Source organism: Macaca mulatta, chromosome 1 (genome assembly GCF_049350105.2).
Source record: "Macaca mulatta isolate MMU2019108-1 chromosome 1, T2T-MMU8v2.0, whole genome shotgun sequence".
Classification (NCBI taxonomy): Eukaryota; Metazoa; Chordata; class Mammalia; order Primates; family Cercopithecidae; genus Macaca; species Macaca mulatta.
The window spans coordinates 156,633,372-156,646,057 of NC_133406.1; the positions used below are offsets into that span (position 1 = coordinate 156,633,372).

Consider the following 12,686-nt stretch of genomic DNA (forward strand, 5'->3'; position numbering starts at 1 on the left):
CCATGGAGATTAAAAATGAGCATAATCATTAAAAAAAACTATCCTTACTGCTTTTTATATACCTAAGGTATAAATCTACAAATCACATTTCAAAGCAGTGATGTTATGTTGTAAATTCTCAAAAACAGTAGTGGAATTTCGTTTGTGTTTGTTTATATGACTCCTGATTTTCACTTCTGCTGAAAACTTGCCTTTACAATCTAAAAGCAGGTTATTTTCTACATAGCAAAAACATATTTGTAATTCAGGGTCTGTTGATTAATAATCAGTCCCCACCCTCTCCCTCAGCCTATACTGTTCCATACAGACACTTATCAGTCAAAGTTTTAACTTTTTCCTGCTCTCAAGTGGTTTCAGTAATATTGGTGAAGATTTATATAAAGTGACTTTTTATCATTTATTTTATATACTATGGTGCTGTCATGAATTTGTTACCTTGAACAAAATGTTTTGAAAACAGCCTCTCATGGGACCTCTGATAGTTATTCTCAAATATGAACTGCATTGTGGTTCTGGGTAACAGTGAGGTTAACGTCTGTCTTCTCTTTTATCACTCATATAATAAATATTGTTCTACCAGGTAGTAGAGTATTTGAGTCTAACCTGACATATGAGGTGGAATTCTAGAGGAATGATAGAATAACAGTAACAATAATAGTACTCTGGGCACTATGCTAAGAGTTTTACATGGCATCTCATTTTGTTCTGACATTAACCTTTTGCAGATTATATTTAGGAAAAATGATACTCACAAAGTTTAAGCAACAGGACTGAGGTTGCACAGCTAGCAAGTTACAAACCCAGGAAGAAACACAAGAATCCTGATTTTAGAGCCAGGTTCTTAACTGTCTTTTCCTATTGCCTATACCTGTAGAGAGGGAGTTAAAATGACAATGTCTTCTGAGCAAAAATAAGTGAGACAGCTTTTCTCCTACAGCTTGTTCTGAAACTTCAGTAAAACAGCTTTTTAAAAATTAGGGTTAATAACTCATCCCAGTAGTATTATGTGATTTCTCTCAGAAAATATTGAGAGCCAATCTTTTAATTGGTAACACTCTTCTCAGATAAAACTTATACACTACAAAATCGTCACTAAATAAACTCAACTCTCATAGATTTTGTCTTCCAGCCCTTTCAGCCTTTATCTAAGTAGAGTTTCTATACTGGTGTTTGTGAAATAATTTACTCTCCTTGGAATTTTTCCTCCCTATCACCTTCATCTCTTCTGGATGGGGCTAGCCTATGCTCCTACCTTACTTGTTTTTAACTTGTTTTAACAACTGCCTTACTTGTTTTAACATATAAACAAGTATGAATAACTTGTTTACAAAGTAAACAAGTTAATTGGATTTACTTGGATATCTACTGAATGCCAGCTACTATTGTAGGCACTGGGAATGGTGTTATAAATAAGTCAGACAAGGTCCCTGCTCTAATGTAAAAAGAAAAATATCAACTGGTTATATGCTGTGTGTAGTGGTGCGGTAAGAAATGAAGGGTGGCTACTTTTAACTTGGGGGTTGGGAAAGCCTTTCTGAATGTCTTAAGAGCCAGAGTTGCAAATATAGGGGAAAGAGTATTCCACAAGAGGGGACAGCTAATGCAAAGGATTTAAGATAGGAAGAAGTGTCACTTACTTGAGGAACCCAAAGCAAACATGAGGAGCGCAGTGGGCAGGGATAAGAGTGAAGAATGAAGTTAGATCTGTGGCAGGGGCTAGATGCCACAGAGCCTTGTAAACTTGGCTAGGCTGCCAGTTTGTGGGCCCTGCTTATATTTACATATATGAAATGAGACACAAAGGCATTTTCACCTCTTTTATCACAATCTTATAGGAATTGGTGGTAAAAACCCTGATTGTAGCAGAACCTCATGTCCTGCATGCGTATCGAATGTGTAGACCTGGTCAACCTCCAGGAAGCGAAAGTGTCTGCTTTGAAGTCCTGGGATTTGATATTTTATTGGATAGAAAACTAAAGCCATGGCTTCTGGAGGTAAGGCATTCTTTAAGAAAAAAAGAGGAGTTATCACTGTCCTTATGTATTAAAATAAATGCTTTAAAAATCTGTACTTAACACAGTTGTCCCATTAACTGTCTAGAATGAAGCCTGAATAGAGTAAGTGGGAAGAAGAGGATAAAAATTCAGGGACTACAATAGTTCTAAGAATGAATCAAAGTGTTTGATATTACTTTTCCCAAATTAGTGTCAAGTGAATTTCTAGGCCAGGTATTTGGGATTGAAGTGTGAAGGTGCTTTTACTGATTTGTTGCTTACTTGCTCTACTATTTTCTCAGCCTCCTGGCTTCTACCACGTCATGAGGTCTGGATAGCGTCTCTCCTCTCTGTGGGTGCCTGGGCTTCAGAATCTTGCCTTCAGTGTGTCTCCCCTTCAAACTCTCCGAGAGGCTCCAATTGGTTCATTAATCAGTATTCAGTATCCGATACCCCAGGTGGTAAATGTCTCCTTTAAGGCCATGTTATATACCTGGGGCTTCCCTCAGGGAGACTGTCAACTGTATGCCTTCAGGTTTGCTGCCAGTCCCTGGTAGAGTGAGAGTTATCATTATTTTTCTTTGATGATAAAAGGTCATGTAACACATACGAAATAGTAAAAGGGAGAAAGTAAAAATTATCTCTGTTGACAATTTTTATATTTTTTCCTGCTAGTTACATTTATATTACCCAGAAGAAACCTTAGAAGTCATGTGGTCCAGAAGATCCCATCCAGCAGTTCCTTTTAAGCTCCTTGATCTGGGGTTACACACCTTCTTGTGGCCACTTAAATATCATGTTTGGGAAACTTAATCAGGAACATATTGCTATAGAAGATGTCATCAGCCACTACCTTTCATTTTAAATCAATTGTCTCTCTTTTTGTTAGTGATTTGTAAGTTAGAAGTTGTGTATGTAATATCACGGATTGCATAAGCAAATTGAATGAGTGGTAGGTGAGATGAGCATACTAAAAATACATTTCCAAGAAATTATACTTTTCTAATTTGAGAGCCAAAGATTGTGTGTGTGTGTGCGTGCGCACGCGTGGAACAAGAACATGTATTGTGTCTCCAAGGAAATACAGTTCTCTCTGTTGGATATTCAGACTTTGCTCCAGCCTGGGTCTTAGAGATAAGATAAATGTGAGGAGTTTTACTTATTCTCTGCTTCCTCCATTCCTTGGATATGAAAACACTTGACTATGCACTATGGACCCTTCATCTTGCTAAGGCCTGACATTTGCTTTAGATTTCTTGCTTTTTCTGCAGCAGTCCTTTACTGTTCTTAGCTATATTGTCTTCTGCCCCTGTACTTTTCTTTTGTCATTGATGGAGTGGGGACAAAGTGAGGCATGTGCATAAGGAGGATATTAGGAAATAATGACTTTATAGATCTCTTAGTTTCCTTTTTAGAAAAAAAACCATTTGCTTCACTAGCGCTTTCCATTAGCTTGCTAAATCAGAGTTGACTGAATGGTTGAATTCTGGATTTTACAAGAATCAAAATAACCATTGTTTGCATGAATGTTTCTTCATTCTTTACTCTTTCCTTCATTGTTTCTAGATCAATCAGAACCATTAAAACACTCCACAATAACCAAGAGCTGTGGATAATGAACATTTATTATATTAAAACGGTTAAAAGAATCTTCAGTCTTGCCTTGTGTTTTGCTCCCTGCTGAAATTTTAGTGGGTCTAATATACATTGTTAAAAACCTTTTGGCGCCATCAAGTGGAATAAGGTAGAAGGTGCTTCTGGGTATGTGATAACTTTTAAACAGTAATTTCAGGGACTGATTGCTAGTGGCAGAATTGCACAAATTTTCATTAAGTAGAAAACATTTTTTAGGAAAAACATGGAAATTGGGTGGAGTATGAATATACCACCAATAGTTTAAGTACTCTTAAATTAAACAGAAACCTACTAAGTTATAGTCATTGTCTTAGGTGGTGGGGATACAAGAAGACAGAGTACTTGCACTGGTGTAGCCATTATTCAGATGTGCATTTTATGGTAATAGTTATGAGTACTAGTAGGTAAAAGGGAAATAACAAAAACGATAGTGTGATTAATATCTCTGCGTAACTGTGTGTATTGGAGAGTTAAAAAAAAAAAAGCTTTACAGAAGAAACACCTGAGCAAAGTTTGTAGGGCTGCAGAAGGGTGGGATAGGGGCTAGGGGCTGAGAGAGATAAAGTAGGGGTGGGGAAAGGCTGTGGTGCAGAGGGAACAGCACTAACTTAGGAGCACAGAAGCTATTATGGATACTTTAATTTGTGGAAAAAGTGATTGTTATTTGTTTTGATAAAACTATTTTTAGGACCGTTGAAAATAGTGTTTACTAATTTAATACATTTTATAATAATTTTCATTTTTAATGCATTTACAAGCTGTTGAATTTTGAGATTTTAACATCTACTATGTTTTGTCTGTTTTAGAATTGGGGTAGGAAATGAGAACCAAATAAATCATCTCACTATAGAGGAGAATTTTGGCTGGGTGGAACACTAATTTTTAGTTTCTTCTGTCAGCCATTTGTGGTTCTTCTATTTTTTTTTCTTTACCTTTCTCATAAAACTTAAAAAAAAAAGAACAACCCTGAATGAAAACTTAAATTGAAAAAGTTTTCCTGCCTTTCCACATATTATTAACAGTTTATCTTGTGTGGGTATACCTCTTCACAGACCAATTTATCTTATAGTAGAGGGAAAAATTTGAAATAGGTAAGGAGAGAGAGAGAGAGATTGAGATCTGAGATGGCTTTATACTGAGACCTCAGTACCATCCTGGAGGAGGGATATGCCTGACACAATTCCACACTGAAATTTGGAATGGAGTCTCTGAGGAATTCTACAAAGACAGATAACATTCCAATGTACCACTTACTCATCAGTTCTTTAATGTCTGGTTTATTTTGTAACCATGTAACATACAGTGGCAACACCATCATTAATTGTATTATAAACTCCAGATATTTGAATCAGTATGGTTGAAACTTTTTTCCTATAAGATATATTACTTTACCCTTTCTCTGCACTTGTAAAGGGAAATGCTTAGAGCTTTCGTAATAGATTAATAAACTCCCTTTCTCAAATTGACCTGGAATAAATGGATGTTATTGCCATTTTCAAGCTATTTCCTTCTCCTTGAGACTATATCACAAATACAGGAACGTGTCTGTCACCTTCTAAATCAGAAATCAACAAAGGAATCAAAATACAACATGGCATATCTGTATAAAAGGAGTACCATGCATCCATCAAAATGATGGCATGATGAAAGATTTTCATGATACATTATTAAGAGAAAAGCTTGGAATGTAAAATAAAGTATGGTTCGTATAGATATGCATTTGGAAGGTAAAATGAATATTTTAAATATGTATACATAGAAAATATCTGGAATACTATCTACCACGTGGTTAACAAGACACTAAGTGTTAAGTAGTGGGATTACAGGTAATCTTTTGTTACTTGTTTTCCTTCTTTTTACTTATTTTTCTGCAGTGAACCTGTGATACATTTCTAATTAAAGATGTTATATTCCTGGGTAGTTTCTTGATTATAATGTGATATTTCTTCAGATTCAAGTTGTAGAATGCATGCTTTCAATTGTTTTGTCTCTTGTGGTGACAGATGTGTATAACTGTGACTAGTAACTGTGATATTTCTTCAGGTGCAAGTTGTAGAATGCATGCTTTCAATTGTTTTGTCTCTTGTGGTGACAGATATGTATAACTGTGACTAGTATACACACACACACACACACACACACACACACACACACACACACACACACACACATATATATATTTGAGATAGCCTAAGGGATTAGTTGGTGGTCAAGAAGCTAAACTGTTGTGTTGAACTCAGCAGCGTTCTAACCAACTGATTTAACTGATTAAGAAATTTTCTTAAACGTCGGCTATTCCAGTTATATTTTTATAACAATGACAACAGTAACAAGACTCAACAAACACAAAAACAAACACTCCAGCTCTTTTATTTTTCATCTTAATGAATTCCTGAAGATCTGAAGCAGTGAAAAGGGAGCACTGATAGTTTCTATATTTTAAATATATAGATGCATATAATTATTACTGTGTTGGTATAATTATTACTGTGTTGGTAACATGAATATCACTATTACCTTTTTGTTAGGCTAAATCACTTTTAACTTTTCTAAACTTAAGAAACCTAAGTTGCATGGGGTAATGGAGAGAGTGGAATAGAGGGAGAGGTCAGCTTATACTGACAGTAAAGCTCCTGAACTAAGGCAGCAGTGAGAAGGAGATGGTGCCAGTAGTCAGTCCCTTGCAATTTGTTGCCCTAGGGTGATGCGGAATGGAGATGTGCCAATAATAGCTGGGCCATCTACCATGTAAAGCTTTGAGGTTTATTGTAGGGTTTTTCTACTGGCTAGAGATCCCACATTAAATTAACAAATATGTATTGAATATTTATTTACCTTCCAATATTGTTTTCTTTGTAAATTTCAGATTAACCGAGCCCCAAGCTTTGGAACTGATCAGAAAATAGACTATGATGTAAAAAGGGGAGTGCTGCTAAATGCATTGAAGCTACTAAACATAAGGTAAGGTAAAATATTTTCTCTATCTTTTGGGCATTTATCTCCACGTTTGACATAGATTAATCATTTGTACATAAAATTGGCTTTTCAGAATAGTATTTTTTATTTTTATATTTTGTAATTTTCATTTCTTGATTCCATCCATTCTGGATTTTTTATTTCTTGATTCCATCCATTTTGTAATTTTTATTTCTTGGTTCCATCCATTTTGTATTTTTCATTTCTTGATTCCATCTATTCTTTAAACTCATATAGTTAAAAAAACTTTCCTCCCTACTCCTGTATACTGCTTTTCCTGCTTCCCAGGCAACAGTTTGTGCCTGCAGTAAATGAGGTTAAATTTCAATGTAGGTATGATTATTTAATATAGTGTACAAGATTAAATTGTTAAATACTTTAAGAGACCATCTAGATTATATTCCTCATCTTATAAGAAGAAACTAAAGCACAAAGAGTTCATTCAGGAAATTAAAAAAGAAATCTCAAACATGGATTTCCTAACTTTCTCCCCAGAGGTCTTCCCATTATATCATGCTCCCTATGTAAACAAAAAAGAGAGGCAGTTGTTCAGTGAGAGTTAACTTTTCCATTTAGAGAGGTAAGTAAAATTTGAGAGAAGACTTGGCTGGTGTGGGTGTAGGGCTGGTTGCAGTGTACATGATCATGGGATTCAAATATTTGAAATGCTATTATGTGGGAAAAGCTTTTGCCTCATTACAAAATGAATTTTTTAGATGTTTGACTGAAACACTTCATGAAATAGTGAGTTACCTGTCATTAGAAGTGTTCCAACAGAGCTTCGAGTATTGGATTAAAGGGCCTCTGAGGTGATTTAAGCTCAGTAATTTTATGATTTTAATTTATTCTAATTGTCATTCAAGAATTCTAGCAGAGTTATGGTATGCTTCCAAGCAATTTTCAAATTTAAGATGTTTCCAAGCAATATGCCTATACATGTTTTTTTGCATGAAAGTTTACTACTATTACTTAAATAAGCCTTGTGTTTAGTTTTTTTGTTGTGCGTGCATGTCTTTTGACTTTGCCATTTATGGTATCAATTCAGGACATTATCTGTGGGTGTTTTTGGTGTTTTTAAAAGTGAGGTATGTATAGTTTAAGCAATCAGAAATTTCTAGACCTAAAACTAAGGGAAAGTAGAAATTCATTTCTTTATCTTTCTTGGTGTTGTTCCACAGATAATTTAGCACAGTTCTTAACATTTAGAGCATATGCTAATGAGGCTTATGTTTCAGAAGTGCCTTCTTCCTCCAGCTGGGTGGAGAGCTCCAGGGGTGCATGTGTTAGACTTGAGTTTCACTGGGCATGTCACAGTAACTTAAGCAGGAACTAAGAACACTAGGAAAATTCTTGTCTATTTATTAAATAGAATTAATTTTCATATGGAGTGTTTTAATTTTGGATAGAACAAATTGTTCTGTGAATCCAGAAGTCCCCTATTTACATTAATTTTAATCAGACTATTGGGAATGATCTTCCTTTCATTATGTTATCTTTCTGCTCAAGAACCTAAATAGAGTTCCATTTACCACCGTGTAGCCTAAGCTTCTAATATAACTTAACCTTAGCTGTTCTATCTTATTTCCTGTTTCTCTCCAACCCACACTGTTTTAGTTAGGCTGATTGCCTCATTATTTTTCCCACATAGCTTGCCCATTCTCACTGATTATTTATTCTATTCTGTAGTCTGAATGCCTTTCCTTATTGCCTGTGACTCAAATCCCATCTTTTATTATGAAGTCTTCCTTTTGGCCAAAATGAATCTTTCCTTTCTTGGAGCTCTAGAAGGAATTTTTGTCTGCATAGTATATGGCTTATCACTTTGTTTACTCTCTTATCCTCTGTGGGGTTTTACCTGGGCGCAGCTGGTTTTTCTTTTCAATTAGATTTAAGCTCCTTGAAGTTGAAGAGTACATACTTTTACTTGCTTCACAATGCTTAATACAGCGCTTTGCTTATGGTATGACCTTCAGGTTCATTTTGTGAACATATGCTTTTAGTCTTAAGGAAATTCAGAAGAATATAAATTGTTCGGGATATTCCATCACAACTGCTGTGAAAACAGAACCTCACATGGAGGGGATCAGAACTGATCCTTTTTTTAACTTGGATGACAGAATGCAGTTTGAGTTCAGCTTCAAATAATTTTTTTAAACATTAGGCTTGGGGTCTTCAGAGACAAGAAAATACGAAAAGGGTTATATGTAGAACAAGTAAAAGTTCTTTTTTCTATAATAAAAGGAAAATCCAATCATTCTGTGATGGTGTTACTGGGTTAATAAGAAGAATCTTTTTCCTCCATGAATATTCCATTACAATCATTAAAATAGAACCTAGAAAAGACATTCACAATCCCATGAGTCCTTGGGTCTGAAATACTTGTTAATTAGATTAAATTAAATTAAGTTAAATTTCTTGTCTGTCCCTTGTTTACAACTAATTCATGGGTTACAGGCTTGCAGCATTTAATGCTACCCTATCATTGAACATTTAGTCTCAGTGGCCTTCTCTGACACTAGTCTCTGAGTTTACCTAACTTTGAGCATTCCTTAGTCTTCTCTTACGATTTCTCTTACTTTCTGCTCCCTGCCTGTCATTTTCTCACAGTGTCTGTCCTTGCTTCAGCCCTCTTTTCTCCTGTGTCAGTCTTACTCCCTTTTGTGGCATCATTTTTGAGTCTGACATATATGTAGCAATATGGATCGGGGTGCCTCTTACTAGCTTTGACCCACTCTGGAGCTCTAGTCCAGCATTTACAGCTCTCTGCTGACCATGTATCCTGGATGCCCTGGTCCAATAGATACTCAATAAACATGTAGTGAGTGAGTGAGTGAGCAAGTAAACAAATGAATGAATGGATAGTGTTCTGATAACACTTAAATTCAATATTGCCAAAGTTGAATTATTTTCTCCTTCGATCATGTTCCTCTTGCTGGGTTTATTTTTTTTTTTTTGGTCTGCTAACAATATCAAATACCTCCAACAAACAAAAGTTAAAGCAAATCACTCATATGTATTTACTGGACTTTTTTTTTTTTTTATTTGAGACAGAGTCTCTGTCACCTAGGCTGGAGTGCAGTGGCGTGCTCTCGGTTCACCGCAACCTCTGCCTCCCAGGTTCAAGCGATTCTTCTGTCTCAGCTTCCCGAGGAGCTGGGATTATAGGGGCCTGCCAGCACTCCCGGCTAATTTTTGTATTTTTAGTAGAGATGGAGTTTCGCTATGTTGACCAGGCTGGTTTTGAATTCCTGACCTCAGGTGATTCACTTGCCTCAGCCTCCCAAAGTGCTGGGATTACAGGTGTAAGCCACTGTGCCTGGCCTACTAGACATTTTTAAATAGCCTATAACTTGCTAGAAGCTAGAGATACAAAAATGAATAAAATTTCCCCACCTTAAGTAGCTTAATTGTTAAAAGGGAAATATATATGCTCATAGATAAGTACAGTACAATAGTAATTATCCAGTTTGCTTTGCTAAAGTTAATGGCAAAATGATTCACATGAAAGTGCAGTATAGAAAGCTGGGAGTTATACTTAACATTATTATGAATTGAATGAATCCTGTCAAATTTCTGACTATCACTTTATTTCTCCATCTCCTCTCCAAGGTTGAAAACTTCTTATCTTTCTCCTGGGCTATTTTATTGGCTTCCTTCCTGCTTCCAGCACTAACCTCCATCCCATTTTGCAGCTTCCTTTCTGTTGTTCTGCAAATCATTCAACAACCATTTATTCCAAGTCCACTACCACTGCAATAGGTACTGGGAATCCAGTGCCTCCTATGATTCCTAGGCTTCTGGCTTGGATGACTTGTCTGATGATGTGCCGTTCATTGAGATGAAGATTATAGGCGAGAAAGAGGCTTAGAAAAGTAACGAGGGAAGGTAGAAAGGAAAAGAAAGATGATTCAGTTTTAAACATGCTAATTTTGGGATGCTTTGAGACAATGTTAAATGGAAAATTTGATATACAGGGCCCCAGGAGATAGAGATATCTATTGGATTGATATTCATGTATAGATTGCCTTTGAATCTAATGGATGAGGTCACACAGTTGGACTGTATGTTTTGAGAAGGGCAGGGACAGAACCCTGAGAGATGCCAGTATCAGAAGAGAGATTTATAAGCTCTGATATTCTGATCAGATTGTTTCCACATTGTCAGATAAAGTTTATACTCCTTTGAATTATGTACAAGGCACTTTTTGATCTTTATATTATATGCAAAGCACTTTTTGAGCTGGCCCTTAGCATCTCTTTCCAACCTGATCATTTCTTGTTCCTTTGCTTTGCCTTGGAAATGACTTTTCTAAGAACTCTTTTGTGGTACAGTTTCAAATTTCTGTACCTTTGCACTTGTTCTCATTTAGTATTTGTTCACCTTTGTATTTTTGGTGAATGCCAACTGATATTTTTAAATTGTAGTAAAATACACTTAACATAAAATTTACCATTTTAACCATTTTTAAGTGTATAAGTGACATTAAGTACTTCACATTGTTGTGCAACTATCACCACCATCCATCTCCAGAACTCTTTTAATCTTGCAAAAGTGAAACTCTGTACCCATTAAACACTAACTCCCCATTCTTCCCTCTCCCCAGTCCCTGGAAACCATCACTATGTTTTGTGTCTCTGTGAATTTGAGTGTCCTACTCTCGGTATCTCATAAGAGTGGAATCATATGTACTTGTCCCTTTGTTACTGGCTTAAAGTAACTGGCATAATGTTTTCAAGTTCTTCGATGTTGTATCATGTGTCAGAATTTCCTCCTTTTTAAGGCTGAATAACATTCTATTGTATGTGTATGAATACCGCATTTTCTGTCAGCACATTCATAAAACCTAGCTCAAGCCTGACATTCTATTTGAAGCCTTTGCTGAGGCAAAATGGTTTACTTACTCCTTTGTGCTATCATCATGCTTCCCCCTACTTTTCAAAATAGTACTCATCATACTCTGTGTTTTTGTTTATATGCCATTGCTCCCACTTTCTTTATTTGGTCAGCTGCTTGAGGGTAATGGCCCTGTCTGGTTCTCTTTGTATCCCCAGGGCCATATCTGGAATTAACAAATAGTGAGTACTAAATAAAATTTGGGTTGGAAGACAATGGTATGGGGAGGGCATTTCATTCAACTACTTGTAGAAAGATGAGGAAGTGAGACAAAGCAAAACAAGTTGGTAGAACTTCTAGTGGTTCCACATTCCTAGAGTATACAGCATGTGAAGCAAGTGATCAGAGAAATGCCTTGGATGGAATTATAGGGTAATAAGTAGTGGAAAAGACTCAAGAAAGTGGTAAACTAAACTGCTTAGGTCAGTATATGGATACAGTTGAACGGAAAACGCTAATTAAAATGCTAAGTGAATGGTAATCTTTTTGGTCTTTGGTTAAATTTTTATTCTGGCCTGTGATGTAAGTACTGAGAGTCATTAGTGCTGATTTATGCCTGTGAATATTCATAGAAATGAAAATAGTTTTTAGAATGACAATATTCCTAAAGGCCAGAAAGTGCGAACATTCCTTTATGCAAAAAAATGTCTCAGGGTAGTTGGATTTTCTTTGTTTCTTAATGTGTCTGAAGGAGCTTCTGTGTCCTTATTTTTGTTATTCTTTGTGTGTGTTCAAACTGTTTGTGTGATACTGATACTGAGAGATGCCAGTATCAGAAGAGAGATTTATAAGCTCTGATATTCTGATCAGATTGTTTCCACATTGTCAGATAAAGTTTATACTCCTTTGAATAGGCTACCTTGTCCTTGTCTATGAGTGTTTTGTTTACTGTCGATATGCATATAGATCTATGTTTCTTTCTTTCATAGAGTACTCATCATATCATCTCATCTTTCTTTATTTTCCCTTCCTCTTATTCATTCCCTTTTTTTGCTTCCTCTATTTTTTTCTATGGATTGTTTAGTCTTTGTTCCTCTCTATTCCTCTTTTCATTTCTATTTCCTTTTCCTCTCTTCTTTTTCTTTTAAACTGAATGCTATATAGGAATGATCATTCTAGATAAAGTGGACAAAGTTTATCCATTTTAAATGGATATATGATAATATATTCATTGATATATGATAGAAT

At 35.8% G+C, this 12,686-nt stretch overlaps 1 protein-coding gene and 1 long non-coding RNA gene across 2 annotated transcripts in view; one reads left to right on the top strand and one right to left on the bottom strand.

The window, feature by feature from the left end:
- The window catches only part of LOC144338454 (uncharacterized), a 445,122-nt gene that overhangs the window by 312,723 nt on the left and 119,713 nt on the right, over positions 1-12,686 (bottom strand). The window lies entirely within an intron of this gene.
- Positions 1-12,686, top strand: part of TTLL7 (tubulin tyrosine ligase like 7) — an 89,531-nt gene that overhangs the window by 16,722 nt on the left and 60,123 nt on the right. The window contains exons 8-9 of the mRNA XM_015144041.3: positions 1,836-1,994; positions 6,496-6,590. Of these exons, the coding sequence (XP_014999527.2) occupies positions 1,836-1,994; positions 6,496-6,590 (254 nt within the window). The remainder of the gene's footprint in view (positions 1-1,835; positions 1,995-6,495; positions 6,591-12,686) is intronic.